At 43.5% G+C, this 23209-nt stretch overlaps 1 protein-coding gene across 1 annotated transcript in view; it reads left to right on the forward strand.

Moving 5' to 3' along the window:
* LOC123481189 (C-type lectin domain family 12 member B-like) overlaps positions 1-22133 on the forward strand; it is a 66593-nt gene extending 44460 nt beyond the window's left edge. The window contains exons 2-5 of the mRNA XM_045215829.1: positions 20042-20140; positions 20227-20418; positions 20557-20681; positions 22113-22133. Of these exons, the coding sequence (XP_045071764.1) occupies positions 20042-20140; positions 20227-20418; positions 20557-20681; positions 22113-22133 (437 nt within the window). The remainder of the gene's footprint in view (positions 1-20041; positions 20141-20226; positions 20419-20556; positions 20682-22112) is intronic.
* The last annotated feature ends 1076 nt before the right edge of the window (positions 22134-23209 follow it).

Here is a 23209-nt window from a genome sequence, read left to right on the forward strand (position 1 = left end):
TCTGATAACAGTGTGACCTGCAGTTGAACACAGACAGAGGGCAGAACAGTACTGAGAGGACACACACACACTGCATGCCACATGCAGGCACACACACACACATAAACAAACACACACACATATACACACTCACACACACACACATAAAGTTCCCCTTTTTAACGTCCGATAAAGATGCAGACATATATTTCCCCCACCACCTCTGAATAACTCCTCACACTGATGTCACACACAGACAGCATACATAGAAAAAAAGGTCCCTATATGGCCATCGATGGCCGGTCACAGAGTACAAGCCATAACGTGACCTCCTTATGAAGGCTGGGATGTCAAAGCCTCAGTAATGCTCTAAGATCTATGTCCAATTTTGTATCTGCTAAAATAGATGATCACTTCAATTATATCTTGAATCATTTAAAACGGATGGGAAACAACCATGTTTAGATTAGAAACTAAGGCTGGTGCAAGTCACGTGGTGGCCAGTGTTGTGTTGATTTGACAGTTTCCCCTTTACTGTGGTTGACTGATAAAGAGATTCACTACCATAAGTCACACAGAGGCAGTACAGTCCAGGGAGAAGAAAGGTACAGACGTACATTAGAGCTGAGGTTAGAAGTAGAAGTTACTGTATTTGACCACAAGTGTGTTAAGATGTCAGAGGGAGTCTATGAAAACTCAGACAGAATTGAAGACGACGAGCCTGATGCAATGAATAACACGGACATTGATGGCCAATTATATGGCAACGTAAGAGCCTTCAAACCCAGTCCAAGAGATGGAGTTGTTGCTTCAGGTAAGATTGCACGCACACACACACACACACACACACAAATTAAACACACACATTACAGGTGAGATTATCCTATAGTACTATAGCTTTGTTTGTCCCAATCCTGGATGATACAGTAAAACATATCACCAAAGTCCTTACTTTAATCATTTGTGATTCAGTACATGTTCAGTGGTGGAAGAGACCCTCTGGAGTTGCTGCAGTGTGTCTGGGGCTGCTGTGTGTTCTCCTACTGGCTGTGATCATAGGCCTGTCTGTCTACTGTAAGTTTAGAATGTTGTCAATGAGACTTAAGTAGCTTACTTAATCATACTTAATCATTAATGGTGTGGTAGTTACATGTTTGATTAACTTTACCCTTTTACAGGTGGAGTCATTGGTCATCGCGACTCAAAAGAGAGAAACCAGCTACAGGCCAGTTATAACAACCTGACTGAAGAGAGAGACCAGCTACAGACAAGTTACACCACCCTGACTGAAGAGAGAGACCAGCTACAGACTGAGAGAGAGATTCTTAACAGGAGGCTTACCAATCTCAGTGAGTACACCTACAGTGATACATTATCATTAATCCCACACACTTTAAAGTGTGTCTGTATTCTTTCATAAAGTGTTTAGTGTGATAAGTTGAAGGAAATTCATGTTTTCATCTTGTAGAACAAACCTGTCCTGAAGGCTGGCAGAAGTTTGAATCCAGTTGGTACTTCCTGTCTACCAAGACTAAAACCTGGAACGAGAGCAGAGAGGACTGTATGGAAAGAGGAGCAGACCTGGTGATCATAAACAGTGATGAAGAACAGGTGAGAGAGAGAGAGAGAGAGAGAGAGAGAGAGAGAGAGAGAGAGAGAGAGAGAGAGAGAGAGAGAGAGAGAGAGAGAGAGAGAGAGAGAGAGAGAGAGAGAGAGAGAGAGAGAGAGAGAGAGAGAGAGAGAGAGAGAGAGAGGAGTGAGTGAGTGAGTGAGTGAGTGGTGGGTGAGTGAGTGAGTGAGTGGTGAGTGGTGGTGAGTGAGTGAGTGAGTGAGTGAGTGAGTGAGTGAGTGAGTGAGTGAGTGAGTGAGTGAGTGAGTGAGTGAGTGAGTGAGTGAGTGAGTGAGTGAGTGAGTGAATATGGGTGTACAGGGGGTAGATATAATCAAACATGTAAATATATACAGTACCAGTCAAAAGTTTGGACACACCTACTCATTCCAGGGTTTTCTTTATTTTGTACTATTTTCTCAATTGTAGTATAATAGTGAAGACATCACACTATGAAATAACACATATGGAATCATGTGGTAACCAAAAAAGTGTTAAACAAATTCAAACATATGTTATATTTGAGATTCTTCAAATAGCCACCCTTTGCCTTGATGACAGCTTTGCACACTCTTGGTATCCTCTCAGTCAGCTTCAACTGGAATGCTTTTCCAACAGTCTTGAAGGAGTTACCACATATACTGAGCACTTGTTGGCTGCTTTCCCTTCACTCTGCGGTCCGACTCAACCCAAACCATCTCAATTGGTTTGAGGTCTGGGGATTTTGGAGGCCAGGTCATCTTATGCAGCACTCCATCACTCTCCTTCTTGGTAAAATAGCCCTTACACAGCCTGGAGGTGTGTGGGTCATTGTCCTGTTGATAAACAAATGATAGTCCCACTAAGCCCAAACCAGATGGGGTGGCGTATCGCTGCAGAATGCTGTGGTAGCCATGCTGGTTAAGTGTGCCTTGAATTCTAAATACATCACAGAGAGTGTCACCAGCAAAGCACCCCGCCACACCATAACACCTCCTCATCCGTGCTTTACGGTGGGAGCAACACATGTGGAGATCATCCGTTCACCCACACCACGTCTCACAAAGACACGGTGGTTGGAACCAAAAATCTCCAAATTGTACTCCAGACCAAAGGACTTATTTCCACCAGTCTAATATCCATTGCTTGTGTTTCTTGGCCCAAGCAGGTCTCTTCTTCTTATTGGTGTCCTTTAGTAGTGGTTTCTTTGCAGCAATTTGACCATGAAGACCTGATTCACACAGTCCCATCTGAACAGTTGATGTTGAGATGTGTCTGTGTCTTGAACTCTGTGGAGCATTTATTTGTGCTGCATTTTCTGAGGCTGGTAACTCTAATGAAGTTATCCTCTGCAGCAGAGGTAAATCTGGATCTTCCTTCCCTGTGGCGGTCCTCATGAGAGCCAGTTTCAACATAGCGCTTGATGGTTTTTGCGATTGAACTTGAAGAAACTTTCAAAGTTCTTGAAATGTTCTGTATTGACTGACCTTCATGTGTTAAAGTAATGATGGACTGTTGCTTCTCTTTGATTATTTGAGCTGTTCTTGCCATAATATGTCAAGAACAGATACTGGTATAAAACCTTGTCACAACACAACTGACTGGCTCAAACGCATTAAGAAGGAATGAAATTTCACAAATTAACTTTTAACAAGGCGCAACCGTTAATTGAAATGCATTCAAGGTGCCTACCTCATGAAGCTGGTTGAGAGAATGCCAACAGTGTGCAAAGGTGTCATCAAGGCAAATGGTGGCTATTTGAACAATCTCAAATATAACATATATTTTGATTTGTTTAACACTTTTGATTACTACATGATTCCATGTGTGTTATTTCATAGTTCTGATGTATTCACTATTATTCCACAATGTAAACAAATAGTAAAAATAAAGAAGAAGCCTTGAATGAGTAGGTGTTCTAAAACTTTTGGCTGGTAGTGTATATATATTTATCTTTCTCAACAACAGACATTTCTGTTCAACCTCCAGAAGAGTGTCTGGATTGGTCTGACTGACTCTGTTAATGAGGGGACCTGGAAATGGGTGGACGGCACATCACTGTCCACAGGGTAAGAGATGATAACTAATCTGTGAATAAAGCTCCATTCAACATTTTTCTATACAGGTTACTGTCATTGATGATAGCAGTCAACAAAGTTAACTTTAAGATGAAAAATGCCTGTATATTATTTAGGATGGTGATGTTCTATCCATGATATATAACTGTTTTTAACCCTGTAGGTACTGGTATTAACCATGATATCTAACTGTTTTTAACCCTGTAGGTACTGGTATTAACCATGATATCTAACTGTTTTTAACCCTGTAGGTACTGGCATTACCATGATATCTGACTTTTTTTAACCCTGTAGGTACTGGTATTAACCATGATATCTGACTGTTTTTAACCATGTAGGTACTGGTATTAACCATGATATCTGACAGTTTTTAACCCTGTAGGTACTGGCATTACCATGATATCTGACTGTTTTTAACCCTGTAGGTACTGGTATTAACCATGATATCTGATGGTTTTTAACCCTGTAGGTCCTGGTATTAACCATGATATCTGACAGAATTTAACCCTGTAGGTACTGGCATTACCATGATATCTGACTGTTTTTAACCCTGTAGGTACTGGTATTAACCATGATATCTGATGGAATTTAACCCTATAGGTACTGGTATTAACCATGATATCTGACTGTATTTAACCCTGTAGGTACTGGTATTAACCATGATATCTGACGGTATTTAACCCTGTAGGTACTGGTATTAACCATGATATCTGACTGTTTTTAACTATGTAGGTACTGGTATTAACCATGATATCTGACTGTTTTTAACCCTGTAGGATACTGTTATTAACCATTGTATCTGCATGTTTTTAACCATGTAGGTACTGGTATTAACCATGATATCTGACTGTTTTTAACCCTGTAGGTACTGGTATTAACCATGATATCTGACTGTTTTTAACCCTGTAGGATACTGTTATTAACCATTGTATCTGCATGTTTTTAACCATGTAGGTACTGGTATTAACCATGATATCTGACTGTATTTAACCCTGTAGGTACTGGTATTAACCATGATATCTGACTGTTTTTAACCCTGTAGGGACTGGTATTAACCATGATATCTGACTGTTTTTAACCCTGTAGGTACTGGTATTAACCATGATATCTGACTGTTTTTAACCCTGTAGGTACTGGTATTAACCATGATATCTGACTGTTTTTAACCCTGTAGGTACTGGTATTAACCATTGTATCTGACTGTTTTTAACCATGTAGGTACTGGTATTAACCATGATATCTGACTGTTTTTAACCCTGTAGGTACTGGTATTAACCATGATATCTGACTGTTTTTAACCCTGTAGGTACTGGTATTAACCATGATATCTGACTGTTGTTAACCCTGTAGGTACTGGTATTAACCATGATATCTGACTGTTTTTAACCCTGTAGGTACTGGTATTAACCATGATATCTGACTGTTTTTAACCCTGTAGGTACTGGTATTAACCATGATATCTGACTGTTTTTAACCCTGTAGGTACTGTTATTATCCATGATTTCTGACTGTTAATAACCCTGTAGGTACTGGAATGACCAACAGCCTGATAATGCAGGTACTACTGGGGAGGACTGTGTTGAGATACACAAAGAATGGCGTCCTCTAAAGGCATGGAATGACATGCCATGTGACAGCAAACTCAACTGGATTTGTGAGATAAGGGTTTAACATCACCATGACAACATACTGTAACACGCACAGTAGCCTACAGTGCACACAACTACTCTCTCTCTCTCTCTCTCTCTCTCTCTCTCTCTCTCTCTCTCTCTCTCTCTCTCTCTCTCTCTCTCTCTCTCTCTCTCTCTCTCTCTCTCTCTCTCTCTCTCTCTCTCTCTAACCTACAAACACACTTATTGTTATATTTGTTTGTAGTAGCATATTAATAAAAGTCCTACTTATTTCCTGTTTGTAGCTTCCTGTGTACCAGTAGTTATGTTTCACACATCATCAGATACAACATGACGTTAATATATTTGACTTTTTGCACACTCTACATGCAGTGCATTTCATCAATTACAATTCAAATACATTCCTCTTACTTGCTACATATATTTACATGCTCCCATTTAGGTCTGGTGCAAACATTCTCAACCCTACCAAACCACCATTACATACACTGTATAGGAGTGTTGTAGAGATATCAAAGGGTATCAAAGGATGTTACTTAATCATTTTTGACAGTCAGTCTTTGTTGTCAAGTTACATATAAGCCCAATATCAAATGCTCATATTTGACTGTTGTTCCCCTATATGGGTCCCAAAAGAGGGAAGTGAAGTGGTTAAACCAGCTGTCACTCAAAAACTCCTCAACCAATAAGTTTCATCAAGAGAGAGGAGAGCCCTGGTGGTTTCTGTTGTCATCTCATCCTCACTGGTTAAGCCTACCCACCCTCAATATCCACTTGGAGCAGTTTGTAGTGTCAAATCTATTGTATGGACATTATAATGACCCATGTTTGTAGTCCTGGACCTCCTGAACATGTTGGTGTATATTTGGGAGTAAACAGAGGGTCCAAATCAGCAGAAAGGTGAAAGGAAGGAGGAGTTCTGGAAACTACCTGAATTATCTTGGGGCTGTTACATATGATATTTAATATATGTTAACAGCTAGACTTTGTTCTCCACTTCCCCTCTATTATCTATATCTTCCTGGTATGATAGTGTCCTGTCCATCATCACAAATAGCAAGTCCCATTCCCTGGGCAGGAGGACTGTGTTGAGATATACTCTGGACAAGATGACCATGTAGAGACATGGAATGAGTTATATTGTGCCACAGAAAATGGTTTAACAATAACCACTGTAACAATCTCTCACATGCACACATTCACACAAAGTACGTACACAAGTATGCAAACTTGTTCTATTTTTTTGTATTAGCATAGCCACAACTACCCGTGTCATTTTGTTGATACTTCCCTAGAGTTAACACCTAAGCAGTCACACTGACAGATTCACACAGATGACTCAGAGACAGAGATATCACTGGAAGCAGAGACTTAACGTATAGTAGACCTACATCGAAAGAAAGACCCAGGCATTGTTAAAGATGTCAAGGTCATCTATGCTGAGCCAGATATGAACAACAAGGTCAAGTTTGACAGAGGTGAGATGGAGGAGAGGATTATGGATATCTACATCAGTGCAGACACCCTGAGACGCTGAGACCAGCACCAAGAGAGAAGAGACAGCAGACACTGCTCTAATAATGGACCAGGAGACCAGCACTCAGGTAACACACACACACACACAGCATGTCTCTTAGCCTGATAGCTCAAAGAAGAGACCCTTCCTACAGATGTAGGATCTCATTTTGATCACTCTTTTGATGCTGAGAATTTTCCTGAATAGCAGGAAATGCAAACTTTTAGTGTATTCAAGGTTTAAAAAGGTTCCTAAAGTTTGTAATTTCCACATTGCAATGTAAGACTTGATTTGCCCTAAAGAAGAAGGAAAAAACTCCATTAATTATAATTATCATAATAATTATAATTTCCTGTTGCTGCAGGACTATTTTCCAGTTATAGCAAACCTGCTCAAATTAAGATCCTACATCTGTATATTTTGCAGTGTGTATGAGGCTGCTCTGTGTTCGATCATAGGCCTTTCTGTCAACTGTGAATTTGTGTCATATGTTCATTGCTTGTCAACTAGTTGTAAGAAGTGCTGGTTGCTAGGCCTATTTACCTATTTATGTAAATAAGGTATTTTCATATGAAAATGTAATTAACTAACAAATAATGATCATTGTTGATGACCCACTCTTGATGATGGTATCTACATCTTACAGAGTGTGGCTTTAAAGCTGAAAAAACATAGGACTATGTCTATAATTGAGGAGGATGTTTGTACCACAGTGTCTGACTGTCTGGTTCTCTGTGTTGTTTAGGTACTGGGGGGCAGGACAGCCTGATAATGGTGGTCAGTTCTCTGGGCAGGAGTTCTCTGTTGATATATACTATGGACAAGATTACTCTGTAAAGACATGGAATGGTGACAATTCTTTCAAAAAAATAATTGTTTAACAGTTGCCTACTATAACAATGTTCTCTCTCTCTCTAGTAGTTATTATGTTGATGGTTGGATACAGTACTGAATGGTGAAGTGATGTTTCTCACCTGAGTGAGTTAAAGAGAGATTATCTCCACCATAGAGGTGAAATAGTGGTATTACAGACTTGCCAGCTGGCTTTTTCTGCAATTCATCTTTCCTTGGTTTCTTTCTCCGTTCTCTCCTCCCTCCTTCTCAAAACACATTGGAAGAATACAATCCTAGGAGGGACCTTGGACCTTCTCCTCTATTAGTGTTGAGAAAGGAAGATAGGAGGAATGGAGATAGAAAGGAGAGGAGAGGAAAATGAGAGGAGATAGGAGGAGAGGAGATATGAAGAGAGGAGATAGGAGGAGAGGAAGAGGGAGATATGAAGAGAAAGATATGGGAGAGGAGATAGGAGGAGGGGAGATGGGAGAGAGGAGATGAGGAGAGAGATGGGGAGGAGAAGAGATGGGAGGAGAGGAGATAGGAGGAGAGGAGATGGGAGGAAAGGAGATGGGAAGGAGAGGAGGAGAGGAGATAGGAGAGAGGAGGATGAGGAGAGGGATAGGAGGAGAGGAGAGATGAGAGGAGATAGGAGGAGAGGAGATAGGAGGGAGAGGAGATATGAGGAGAGGAGATAAGAGGAGAGGAGATAGGAGGAGAGGAGAGGAGAGGAATAAAGGAGAGGAGATGTGTGTGCTTACGTGTGAGTGTTTGTGATTGTAGGTGTGTGGGGTATGTGTGTGCAGGTGCGTGCTTGCTTGAATATGTGAGTGTTGCATGCATGTGTATGCGTGCTTGTGTATATGTGTGTGTGTGTGTGTGTGTGTGTGAGTGTGTATGTGTGTGTGTGGGGGTGGGTATATGTGCATGTGTGTGTGTTCTCACATCAGTGTGTATCTCCTCAGGACCTGAGGATCAGGGAGAAGACTCTACAGGATGGTTGCTGTAGAGCTTTGGGATGCTGTGTGTTCTACAAGTCACTCTCAACATCTCCCTGAGACTAGTCTGTGAGTGTATTGTTATCTAATCATTACACTATATCAGACTTTCAAACAAGGTCCAAATTCACTAAATTCCTCCTCTGTTAGACATGTTTAAGGAACTTGCAAACCACATCCAAGATATTCTGTCCACTTTTACAGCATTGTTTAGACTGTTTGTTTTTAATGCCTGTAACTTACAGTTGCATTAAGAAATTGTGCTTTTACAATTGCTATATGTATCAATCCTTTCCAGAAAACAGAATCATCAAAGACTCTGAAGAGAAGCATTTTTCTCTTTATAAAACCAACCTGACTAAAGAGAGAGACCAGCTACAGACCAGTTACAACACCTGACTAAAGAGAGAGACCAGCTACAGACCAGATACAACAACCTGACTGGTCAGAGACAGAGCTTCATAATTTGCTTTCTGGTGGGTGAGCTGGTTTCCCTCTAAAAACAAAATCAATTTCTTAATTGAGCTCTAGTCCAGTGAATCATGGAAAATAAAATCTCTCATCTCTGAAAACCTGGGGAGGAAGGGAGGGAGAGAGGTATAGAGAGAGAGATATTTGCACATTGTTACAACACTGTATATATACATAATATGACATTTGAAATGTCTTTATTCTTTTGAAACTTCTGAGTGTAATGTTTACTGTTAATATTTATTGTTTATTTCACTTTTGTTTACTATCTACTTCACTTGCTTTGGCAATGTTAACACATGTTTCCCATGCCAATAAAGCCCATAAATTGAAATTGAAATGGAGAGAGAGAGAGAGAGAGAGAGAGAGAGAGAGAGAGAGAGAGAGAGAGAGAGAGAGAAAGAGAGAGAGAGAGAGAGACAGAGAGAGAGAGAGACTAAAGGGTTAAAAGCAGTCAGATATCACAGTTACAACATCTAAATAATATACAGACATTTTTCATCTTAAAGTTATGTAATACCTTGCTAAAACCAAGTATAGAGTTTATTTGTTATAATTCATTGGTATTAGATTTAAAAGGTGATCGAATAGCTCCTGATTTGTAATGTCATTAATGCATTTCTTTTGAAGCAATGTTTAAAAAAAATTTACAAGTGAATAGGTTGGTTTACTTTTAAGTTTAAGTTTCCCACGTATCTCGTTAAAGTTTTGACCAATGAGGTAACTTGTTAGGTTGTGGCCAATGGGAGAGTGGACTGGTTGCTGGGAAAGAAAAAGAGAGGGAAAGGTTGAAAGAAGGGAGAGGAGAGACGTTAGTGGGGTTGGTGAAGGAAAAAGCGACCAAAGGAAGCGATAAAGAGAGAACAAAACCATACCTACAGAGTGTTTTTAAAGGGAAATCCTGATTTTATTTCTATAAGAGAGTGTTTATTATTTCGTTAAGAAAGACCTAGTAGAGACTGAAGCTGCCGTCGCATTGTGGAGACATTCGACATCCTAGAGGTTAGCCTAGCATCGTGCAAGACTTGGAGAATTGCTTGTGACGATCAACGAGTTCGGGTTTCCAACGGATGTCTGTTGCTGCTACCAGTACTGGCTGCATTGATAGCTGTGTTCGCTGTGGATCTTGTGAGGACACCTGCGCGGAACTACTATATTTTGCTGAGGCATTATCTACAAGTAGTGAGTAACTACAAATGTGGGGGTGGACTTCAGGGACTTCATGTATGTCGTCATTTTTTTATTTAGAGCTCTACTTGGTGCGCCCAGGGTTTAAGCAAGCTTGCAAATAATTTGGACATGGGTTGTGGAAAAATCATTGGGGTTTATTATTTTTATTTCTTTTGATGTCATACATTGAACATTTGATTAATATAGATCTTGAACCCTATGTCTGTTGTATTGGTGGAGTCATTTACTGTTTCAGTTTCATTTAATGCATGGGAAAGCATATCCTTATAACAATAACCAAGTCTATAATCATTCTATCTGAAGTTAATACCCTATTTGTCATTCACCTAGCAAGTTTACAATAGGGATTCTTATTGGAGATGTCCTTCTCACCTAATATCCCATGCTGTTCAGATATTCTAAATAAGGTAATATTGTGAGAGTCAAATTCGAGCCTGGTGAGAGGGTTACAGTTAACTTTGTTGACTGCTGCCATCAATGACAAAAACCTGCATAGAAAAAGTTTGAATGGAGCCTTCTTTACAGATTAGGTCTCATCTCTCACCCGGTGGTCAGTGCTGTTCCGTCCACCCATTTCCAGGTCCCTTCATTAACAGAGTCAGTCAGACCAATCCAGACTCCCTTTTTGAGATTGAAGAGAAACTCCTGTTGTTGAGAAAGATCAATATTTATACAGTGAGTTACAAAAGTATTGGGACAGTGACACATTTATGTTTAGTTTTTGCCGCTGTACTCCAGCACTTTGAATTTGAAATAATAGAATGACTATGAGGTTAAGGTGTAGACTGTCAGCTTTCATTTTAGGGTATTTTCATACATATCGGGTGAACCGTTTAGAAATTACAGCACTTTATGTACACAATCCCCTATTTCAGGGGACCATAAGTATTGGGAGAAATTCACTTATATGTGTATTAAAGCAGTCAAAGCTTAGTACTTGGTCCCATATTCATAGCACTCAATGAATACATCAAGCTTGTGACTCTACAAACTCGTTGGATGCATTTCCTGTTTGTTTTGGTTGTGTTTCTGATTATTTTGTGCCAATAGAAATTGATAGTAAATAATGTATTGTGCCATTTTGGAGTCACTTTTATTGTAAATAAGTATATAATGTGTTTCTAAACATTTCTACAATAATGTGGATGCTACCATGATTACAGATCATGCTGAATGAATTGTGAATAATGATGAGTGAGAAAGTTAAAGATATACAAATGCACAAATACCTTGAACTGAAAGCTGTCAGTCTGCAGTTAAACCTCATAGTCATTGTATCATTTCAAATCCAAAGTGCCAGTTCTCTCTCTCTCTCTCTCTCTCGCTCTCTCTCTCTCTCTCCCTCTCTCTCTCTCTCTCTCTCCCTCTCGCTCTCGCTCCCTCTCGCTCCCTCTCGCTCCCTCTCTCTCTCTCTCTCTCTCTCTCTCTCCCTCTCGCTCTCGGTCCCTCTTGCTCCTCTCGCTCTCTCTCTCTCTCTCTCTCTCTCTCTCTCTCTCTCTCTCTCTCTCTCTCGCTCTGTCTCTCTCGCTCTCGCTCTCTCTCGCTCTCTCCCTCTAGCTCTCTCTCTCTCTCTCCCTCTCGCTCTCTCTCTCTCTCTCTCTCTCTCTCTCTCTCTCGCTCCCTCTCTCTCTCTCTCTCTCTCTCTCTCTCTCTCTCAAACCCACATTCACGCATGCATGCACACACAAGTTGTATTTATTTGTAGTATCATATGAATATAAGTCCTACTTATTTCCTGTTTGTAGTTTCCTGTGTACCAGTAGTTATGTTTCACACATCATCAGAGTCAACATGAATGTAGTACATTTTTATGAAAGGTCATAGCAGTAAAAGCACAGAGACAGACACAGGGGCAATGACAGGACCAGAAACTGAGAATAGACTGAAAACACAAACAGTTGTTGGAGATGTCTGAGGCCATCTATGCTGACCGAGAAGGTCAAATTTGACAGAGGTGAGGTGGAGGAGAGGATTGTGGATATCTACGTCGGTGCCGACCAGCACCAAGAGAGAAGAGACAGCAGACACTGCTGCTAATAATGGACCAGGAGACAAGCACTCAGTGAACACACACACACACACACTCAACCCTATTAGAGGAGAAGGTCCAAGGTCCCTCCACTAGGATATTATTCTCCAATTTGTTTTGAGAAGGAGGGGGGAGGATGTGAGAATGATGAATTGAGAAAGAGCCCGTAGGCAAGTCTGTAATACCACTATTTCACCTCTATGGTGAGTTCATCTCTCACATTAACCACTAGGTGGAATCATCACTTAAACATTCAGCACTGTATCCAACCACCAGAGGAGATAGGAGGGGAGGAGATAGGAAGAGAGGAGATGGGAGGAGAGGAGATGGGAGGAGAGGAGATGGGAGGAGAGGAGATGGGAGGAGAGGAGATGGGAGGAGAGGAGATGGGAGGAGAGGAGATAGGAGGAGAGGAGATAGGAGGAGAGGAGATAAGATTAAAGGAGATAGGAGGAGAGCAGATGGGAGGAGAGTTATCTAGGAAAGACTGATTGAGATAGAGCCTTAGTGTCAGAGAGACATGAGGAAGAAGTAGAACATTAAGAGAATGAGGAATAGAGAAAAAACAAGACCATTAATAGTTGTGTTTAGATTTAGAGGAGAGGATGTAGACATATTGTACTCTGGAAAATGACTCTTCATTATTTTACTAGAAACATGTCATGTGATTTGACATAGGCTTATGCTAAGTAAAACAAAACAAAAAGATGCTAATGAGCCATGACTCACAACCCTTCACTGTACAAGGGACAACTTGCAGGTGACCAATTGCAGCACAATGCACCATGCACCAGTGAACCTGTCTGCTACATACCCACTCACTCATGCATGTCTATCTACTGTTGTGTCTCTTCCTGGAGGTTGCTGTCTGCTCAAACCACTGGTTAAGGTGTGAACTCCTCCCTAAATCTATAACACTGTACGTTCTCAGACACAGACTGTTAAACTAAAGCAGCTGTTTAAGAGGATATACCACAGAATATACTGTCCGTTGTACTGTTTGCAGCTCCATAAAGTACCAAAGTATATTTTGAGGGGGCAATTAGAATGAGCCTTTATATGGAGCAGTCTGAGGAGATGTATGCTAATGTTGACAGGAAGAGTTGTGGACAGGATACAGTGAACAGGAGCATAGATAAACAATCTGAATCTCAGAATACTGGTAAGTACACTGTAGTCACAGAGACACACACATCGGAGAGTAAACCAATAGTTATTATTCTTCCAACTGCCACACAAACAATTTACATTATGTTAATGTAATGAGGTTGGCCGATACCCATGCCCCAAGGCTTCAAAAGTCAACTGAGTAAAACAAACTGTAACGAACAGATTCTTAATATTTATTAACATAATACAATGTGTTTTCCAAATTAAGATACCTTACTTCACAAGGGAAAGCTTTTGAAATGACATACTTGTGAAAATGGATACATAAAATTCTAAATACTACATCTCCTAAATGAAAGGTTGTTCCTTTAAGATTAGAGGTTAAATATTCTGAAATGTTCGAGGCTCTGTAGGATGTATACTAACTGCAGAAACATTTATTTTCATGTTCATAAAGTCCTATGTAACTTCGCCACTGTGTATTTCCAACCTGGTCTCAAAGTATTTCATTTGTATTCTGTACGTAAAGCAAGACACTCTATTTAGTATGATATGTTACCTTTCATATGTTATGTATCAATGTGTGGATAACCATCATCCATTTTGTATGATATGTTACGAATTACAATTTGCATGATATGTTACTAATTTGCTAAACTTACAATATGTTATGAATTTGCTAAACATATGATATGTTATGAATTCTACTAACATTAGCTGTCTGGCTAACGTTAGCAAGGCTAGGGGTTAACTGTAAATGGCCACTATATTTCCTGTTGCAGTGAGAAGCTGTATCTTTAACAACCACAAGTCCCCCTCAACAAAAAGAGATGGGGGTGAGAAACCACCACTTTAAATGTGCAGCTATTTTTCCTCCACTTAGAGATCATACAAAATAGATTCTTCATACTTTGAGATCATATGGGGCGAATCCTATCTTCCACTTAAGTCAAATTTAGACTTAGTCATTCATTTATATCAATGGGAGACTAAGTGAACATTTTAATTAAAGGGATACTTCAGGATTTTGGCAATGATGCCCTTTATCTACTTCCCCACAGTCAGATGAGTTTGTGGATACCATTTGTATGACTTTTATATCCAGTATGAAGAAAGTTATAGGTGGTTTTGTGAGCCATTGCTAACTAGAGTTGACTGGAGGTTTATGGCATGGAGGTCATTGCGCTAATTCTAGTTTCAATCACTATATCAAGTTTCTTTATTTAATTTTTTTTGGGACATAACAGACTGTAAAAACACCAGGAAATCAGCTCCTATTGATTTAAATTTTGGAAATCTGTTCCCAATTATTCCCAAGTATAATAAAGAGAGACACACTAACGTAAACAAGGTGTGAGAATGTGATTTGAAGGAGTCAGGCACAGGAGGGTAAATCACAGAATACAGAGTTTATTCCGTAGTACACAGTTACGCTGGATAGCGTCAACAGTCCAGTGCGCAAAACAGGCACACTGGAACAAATACAGGCACACGGGGAAAATATACCCTGGTAATACAAAGAACAGGTAGCTCCACCGAGCTACCGTCATCTCACATGAAACAATCACCCACAACGACAAGGGGCAGAGGGAACACTTAAACACATACTAATGAGGGGAATATGAACCAGGTGTGTGTAATTGACAAGACAAGACAAACGGAATGATGAGATATGGAGAGGCAGTGGCTAGAAGGCCGGTGACGACGAACGCGAAGCCTGCCCGAACAAGGAGGGAGGCAGTTTCGGAGGAAGTTGTGACAGTACCCCCCACCCACTTGGCGCTGCACCAGCAGCGCACCGACCCGGCCTCGGGGACGGCCAGGAGGACGCGAGCAGGGCGAGCCGGATGGCAACAGGGAAGGATCGAGATATCCCTCACTGGGACACAGCACCCGTTCCTCCGGACCATACCCCTACCACTCCACAGCGTACTGAAGGCCCCCCATCCGACGCCTCGAATCCAGGATGGAACGGACGGAGTACGCGGGGCCTCGATGTCCAGAGGAGGCGGAGGGACATCCGCACCTCAGACTCCTGGAGCGGACCAGCCACCACCGGCCTGAGGAGAGACACATGAAACGAGGGGTTAATACGGTAATCAGAGGGGAGTAATAACCTATAGGTAACCTCATTGATTCTCCTCAGGACCTTGAACGGCCCCACAAACCACGGGCTCAGCTTCCGGCAGGGCAGGCGGAGGGGCAGATTCCGGGTCGAGAGCCAGATCCGATCACCCGGTACGAGACCGGGGCCTCACTGCGGTGGCGGTCAGCGTTGGCCTTCTGACGCACGCGGCACGTTGGAGGTGGACGTGGGCAGTGTCCCACGTCTCCTCCCGCGCCGAAACAAGTCATCCACCGCAGGGAGCCTCGGTCTGGCTCTGGTGCCACAGTGCCAGAACCAGTTGGTAACCTAAAATACATTGGAATGGCGTTAGGTTAGTGGAGGAGTGACGGACAGAGTTCTGGGCATATTCGGCCCATGGCAAGAACACCGACCACTCCCCCGGCCGGTCCTGGCAGTAGGATCGCAGGAACCTACCCACATCCTGATTTACCCGTTCCACCTGCCCATTAGACTCGGGGTGGAAACAAGAGGTCAGGCTGACTGAGACCCCCAGATGTTCCATGAACACCTTCCAGACCTTGGATGTGAACTGGGGACCCAGGTCAGACACTATATCCTCTGGTACACCGTAGTGCCGGAAGAGGTGTGTAAACAGGGCCTCCGCAGTTTGCAGGGCCGTGGGGAGACCGGGCAGAGGAAGGAGGCGGCAGGCCTTGGAAAAAGCAGTCCACAATGACCAGGATGGTGGTGTTACCTTGGGAGAGGGGAAGATCGGTAAGGATATCAATGCTCAGGTGAGACCATGGTCGTTGTGGAACTGGTAAAGGTTGTAACTTACCCGCTGGGAGGTGCCTAGGTGCCTTACTCTGGGTGCACACCGAGCAGGAGGAGACATACACCCTCACGTCCTTAGCCAAGGTAGGCCACCAGTACTTTCCGGTCAGGCAGAGCACTGTACGACCGATACCTGGGTAACCAGAGGTGGGTGACGTGTGTGCCCAGTAGATCAGACGGTCACGGATAAGAGCAGGCACGTACTGCAGCCCAGCTGGACACTGAGGTGGAGATGGCTCTGTGCATAATGCCTGCTCTATATCCACGTCCATTGCCCATACTACCGGCGCCACAATGCAGGAGGCTGGGAGTATGGGGGTGTTGTCTCTGGGCCTCTCCTCTGTGTCATACAGCCATGACAATGCGTCTGCCTTCACGTTCTTCTTAACCGGTAGTATGGTAGTACTGATAGTTTGAAATCAAACCGGGTGAAGAATAGGGCCCACCTGGCCTGGCGAGGATTCACCCTCCTCGCTGCCCGGATGTACGCCAGGTTACGGTGGTCCTCCAGACGAGGAAAGGGTGTTTCGCCCCTTCGAGCTAATGCCTCCACATGGTCAGGGCTCGGACAACAGCGTCGTAGTTCTGCTCCGCCGGGCTGAGCTTCTTAGAGAAGAAGGCACAGGGGCGGAGCTTGGGAGGCGTGCCCGAGCGTAGAGACAGGACAGCGCCTATCCCTACCTCGGACGCATCCACCTCCACTACGAACGGTAGTGATGGATCAGGGTGGGCCAGTACAGAGGCTAAGATGAACAGACCCCTCAGGTTACTGAAAGCCCTGTCAGCCTCAGCAGACCAGCGGGAGCGGGATGGCCCACCCTTCAACAGAGAGGTAATGGGAGCTGCGACCTTGCCAAAGCCCCGGATAAACCTCCGATAGTAGTTGGCGAAGCTCAGAAAGCGCTGCACCTCCTTAACCGTGGTTGGAGTCGGCCAATTACGGCACAGCTGAAATGCAATCTCCTCCATCTCCACACCTGAGGTGGTAATGCGGTATCCGAGGAAGGAGAGGGACTGCTGGAAAAACACTTTTCTGCCTTGGCATGAAGGTCATTTTCCAACAGTCGGGCAAGCACTTTGCGAACCAGGGACACATGCTCAGCCCGCGCATCAGAATACACCAGAATGTAATCGATGTAGACCACTACACGGTGACCAAGCATGTCCCGAAACACCTCGTTCACAAAGGACTGGAAGACGGATGGAGCATTCATCAAACCGTAGGGCATCACCAGGTATTCACAATGCCCCGTGGTTGTGCAGAATGCTGTCTTCCAATCATCTCCCTCTCGAACACGCACCAGGTTGTACGCACTCCTGAGATCTAATTTGGTGAAGAAGCGCGCCCCATGCATTGACTCGATCACTGAAGGAATGAAGGGGAGAGGATAACTAAATCGTGTCGTCTCCTTATTCAGTGGTCGATAATCAATGCAGGGCGCAGACCGCCATCTTTCTTCTTCACAAAAAAGAAACTTGAGGAGGCGGGTGAAGTAGAGGGACGTATATACCCCTGGCACAGGGACTCGGTGACATATGTTTCCATAGCCTCCGTTTCAGCCTGTGACAGGGGATACACATGACTCCTGGGAGGCACAGCGTCTACCCGGAGGTTTATCGCGCAATCCCCCGCCCGATGAGGTGAGAACTTGGTTGCCTGCGTTCTAGAAAATGCGTGCGCCAAATCGAGGTATTCGGGGGGAATGCGCATGGTGGAGGTACTGTCTGGACTTTCCATCGTGGTTGGACCAATGGAAACACCTAGACACCTACCCTGACACTCTCGCGACCACCCCGTGAGAACCCTCTGCGGCCATGAGAAGGTGGGGTTGTGGAGTGCTAACCAAGGGATACCTAACACCACAGGAAAAGCAGGAGACTCAATAATAAAAAAAAGTGACTTGCTCGCAATGAGTCTCGTGGGTAATCATGGTGACTGGTGCTTTAACTTCCCTATCAAACCCTGACCCTAATGGTCGACTATCAAGTGCTCTGATGTGGAGTGGAATGGATAGGGGAACCAATGAAATGCCTAGACTGTGTGAGAATGCCCTGTCCATAAAGTTCCCAGCTGCGCCTGAATCGACTTGCGCCTTACACTGGGGAACTACCATGTGATCAGGAAAGTAGATGGGTAGGGTACAGTGCGCAGCAGAGGACTGAACGAGTGTGGGTGTTCGATACCTGGGGTGATGCGAGAGTGCCATGCCTGCCGTTTCCAGACCCAAAAGAACGCTGACGACGTTGTGCGGTGTAATGTCCCTTCGTGCCACCAGAGTGACACTGGCGCTGTCGTCCTCCGCTCTTTCGGATCATCACTCCACCCAGCTCCATCAGCTCGGGATCCGAGTTGGGCGGGGATGGAACGGGCAGACCTCCCCCAGGACGTCCTTTTGCCGCCAGCAGGTTGTCCAACGGATGGCCATGTCCACCAGGTGCGTGAAGGACAACATGGTGTCCCGGCAGGCTAGCTCCCTTTGGACATCCTCCTGCAGATGGCACCGGAAGTGTTCAATGAAGGGCCCGCTCGTTCCACCCGGACCCAGCTGCTAGAGTCCGAACTCCAAGGCAAAGTCTTGCGCAGTCCTCATCCCCTGCCTCAAGTGGACCAGCCGCTCGCCCGCCTCTCGACCTCGGGCGGGTGATCGAAGACAGTCCCGAAGGAGGCGAGCGAACTCCCGTAGTTGTCCAACGTGGCTCCTCCTTCGTTCCAGATCACGTTGGCCCACTCCAGAGCTTTCCCCGAGAGGCAGGAGACGAGGGCAGACACCTTCTCCCGCTCCGATGGGGCCGGGCTGATGCAGGAATAATTAAGCTCGAGTTGGAGGAAGAATCCCTGGCAGAGAGCAGCTGTCCCGTCAAACTCCCGTGGTCGGGATATATGGATCCCTCTAGGTGCTGGAGTGTTGGTGGCTGGATCCGGTCGCCCAGCTGGTCTTGACAGATCGTGGTCTCTACTCTCCAGGCGTTGGATGACCTGAAGAACCCGATCCATCGCTTCTCCCAAGCTGGCTAGCATCGTTGAATGCTCCTGGACCCGTGTCACTACTCCAGACATGCGCTCCTCTCCCGCTGACTCCATAGCGGGTGGGAGATTGTTTGAGAATGTGATTTGAAGGAGTCAGGCGCAGGAGGGTAAATCACAGAATACAGAGTTTATTCCGTAGTACACAGTTACGCAGAATAGCGGCAACAGTCCAGTGCTAAAAACAGCACACGGGGAAAATATACCTTGGCAATACAAAGAACAGGTAGCTCCACCGAGCTACACTCATCTCACATGAAACAATCACCCACAAGGACAAGGGGGAAGAGGGAACACTGAAACACATTCTAATGAGGGGAATATGAACCAGGTGTGTGTAATTGACAAGACAAGACAAATGGAATGATGAGATATGGAGGGGCAGTGGCTAGAAGGCCGGTAACGACAACCGCCGAAGCCTGGCCGAACAAGGAGGGGAGGCAGCTTCAGAGGAAGACTTGACACAAGGTTTGAAATTATTACGTTTTAGTCCAATTTCACATCTATTTGGGCTTCTTGCGGTGAATTTGCAGTCTGCTAATTATTTGCAATTATGTTCCGGCCCCCTGACCATTCGCAAAACACAAATATCTGCCTGCGACTGAATCTAGTTGATGATCCCTGCGCTATATGGTCCATGTTCGATTGTGTCTCATTGATGATGCTATGTACAGTATCTGTGTCCACAGAGCCTGATAGCTCAGGGAAGAGATCCTCCAGAGTTGCTGCAGTGTGTCTGGGTCTGCTGTGTGTTCTACTGGCTGGGATCATAGGCCTGTATGTCCACTGTAAGTCTGAAGTTATAAAAGTTACAATTCACCAGCAGTTCTGTGATTATCTCGTTTAATGATAAACTTTGTTGTTGTTGTGACAGATGATGGGGTCTCTAAGAGCTTCTTAGCATATAAGACCAACTCATCTGCAGAGAGAGACCAGCTACAGACCAGCTACAACAACCTGACTAATGAGAGAGACCAGCTACAGACCAGTTACAACACCCTGACTAAAGAGAGAGACCAGCTACAGACTGAGTTAGAGATTCTTAACAGGAGGCTTACCAATCTCAGTCAGTAAACTTACAATCATACATTATCATTAATCCCACACACTTTACAGTGTGTCTGTATTCTTTCATTAACTGTTTAGTTTGATAAGTTGAAGGAAATTAATGTTTTTGATCTTGAATAACAAACCTGTCCTGAAGGCTGGCAGAAGTTTGAATCCAGTTGGTACTTCCTGTCTACCAAGACTAACACCTGGAACGAGAGCAGAGAGGACTGTCTGGAGAGAGGAGCAGACCTGGTGATCATAAACAGCGATAAGGAACAGGTGAGAAAGAGAGAGAGAGAGAGAGAGAGAGAGAGAGAGAGGTCAGCTTCACCTGGAATGTTTTTCCAACAGTCTTGAATGACTTCCCACATATGCTGAGCACTTGTTGGCTACTTTTCCTTCACTCTGCGGTCCGACTCAACCCAAACCATCTCAATTGGGTTGAGGTCGGGGATTGTGGAGGCCAGGTCATTTTATGCAGCACTCCATCACTCTCCTTCTTGGTAAAATAGCCCTTACACAGCCTGGAGGTGTGTTGGTTCATTGTCCTGTTGATAAACAAATGATGGTCCCACTAAGCCCAAACAAGATGGGATGGCATATCGCTGCAGAATGCTGTGGTAGCCATGCTGGTTAAGTGTGCCTTGAATTCTAAATAAATCACAGACAGTGTCACCAGAAAAGCACCCCACACACCATTACACCTCCTCCTCCATGCTTTACGGTGGGAACAACACATGCGGATATCATCCGTTTCACCCACACCACGTCTCACAAAGACACGGTGGTTGGAACTAAAAATCTCCAAATTGGACTCCAGACCAAAGGACACATTTCCACCTGTCTAATGTCCATTACTCATGTTTCTTGGCCCAAGCGGATCTCTTCTTCTTATTGGTGTACTTTAGCAGTGGTTTCTTTGCAGTAATTCGACCATGAAGGCCTGATTACACAGTCCCCTCTGAACAGTTGATGTTGAGATGTGTCTGTGACTTGAACTATGTGAAGCATTAATTTGGGCTGGTAACTCTAATGAACTTATCCTCTACAGAAGAGGTAAATCTGGGTCTTCCTTTCCTGTGGCAGTCCTCATGAGAGCCAGTTTCATCGTAACGCTTTGATGGTTTTTGTGATTGCACTTGAAGAAACTTTCAAAGTTCTTGACATTTTCCGTATTTACTGACCATGGCTTAAAGTAATGATGGAGTGTCATTTCTCTTTGCTTATTTGAGCTGTGCTTGCCACAATATGGACTTTGTCTTTTACCAAATAGGGCTATCTTTTGTACACCCCCTACCTTGTCACAACACAATTGACTGGCTCAAACACATTAAAAAGGAAATAAATTCCACAAATTAACTTTTAACAAGGCACAACCGTTAATTTAAATGCATTCCAGGTGACTACCTCATGAAGCTGGTTGAGAGAATGCCAAGAGTGTGCAAAGCTGTCATCAAGGCAAAGGGTGGCTATTTGAAGAATCTCAAATATAAAATATATTTTGATTTGTTTAACACTTTTTGGTTACTACATGATTCCATATGTGTTATTTCATAGTTCTGATGTCTTCACTATTATTCTACAATGTAAAAAAATAGTACAAATTAAGAAAAATAATTGAATGAGTAGGTGTTCTAAAACTTTTGGCTGGTAGTGTATATATATTTATGTTTCTCGACAACAGACATTTCTGTACAACCTCAAGAAGAGAGTCTGGATTGGTCTGACTGACTCTGTAAAGGAGTGGACCTGGAAATGGGTGGACGGCAGACCACTGTCCACAGGGTGAAAGATGATAACTAATCTGTCAATAAGACTCCATTCAACCTTTTTCTATACAGGTTACTGTCATTGATGATAGCAGTCAACAAAATTAACTTTAAGATGAAGCATTTCTGTATATTATTTAGGATTGTGATGTTCTAACTGTGATATCTGATGGTTTTTAACCCTGTAGGTACTGGTATTAACCATGATATCTGATGGTTTTTAACCCTGCATTTACTGGTATTAACCATGATATCTGATGGTTTTTAACCCTGTAGGTACTGGAATTAACCATGATACCTGACTGTTTTTAACCCTGTAGGTACTGGTATGTCAAACAGCCTGATAATTTTGGTCCTACTGGGGAGGACTGTGCTGAGATACACAAAGATCAGAGTCCTCTAAAGGCATGGAATGACATGTCATGTGACAGCAAACTCAACTGGATTTGTGAAAAAGTGGTTTAACATCAACATGACAACATACTGTAACATGTACAGTAGCCTACAGTGCAAATAACTTCCTCCTTCTCTCTCTCTCTCTCTCTCTCTCTCTCTCTCTCTCTCTCTCTCTCTCTCTCTCTCGCTCTGTCTCAAACCTACGAACACACTTATTATTTGTTTGTAGTAGCATATTAATAAAAGTCCTTCTTATTTCCTGTTTGTTGCTTCCTGTGTACCAGTAGTTATGTTTCACACATCATCAGATACAACATGAAGTTAGTGCATTTGACTTGTTGCACACTCTACATGCAGTGCATTTAATCAATTACAATTCAAATACATTCTTCTTACTTGCTACATATATTTACATGCTCCCATTTACGTCTGGTGCAAACATTCTCAACCCTACCAAACCACCATTACATACACTGTATAGGAGTGTAGTAGAGATATCAAAGGGTATCAAAGGATGTTACTTAATCATCTATGACAGTCAGTCTTTGTTATCAAGTTACATATAAGCACAATATCAAATGCTCATATTTGACTGTTGTTCCCCTATATGGGTCCCAAAAGAGGGAAGTGCAATGGTTCAAC

The sequence above is a fragment of the Coregonus clupeaformis genome, unplaced genomic scaffold (assembly GCF_020615455.1).
Source record: "Coregonus clupeaformis isolate EN_2021a unplaced genomic scaffold, ASM2061545v1 scaf0528, whole genome shotgun sequence".
NCBI lineage: Eukaryota > Metazoa > Chordata > Actinopteri > Salmoniformes > Salmonidae > Coregonus > Coregonus clupeaformis.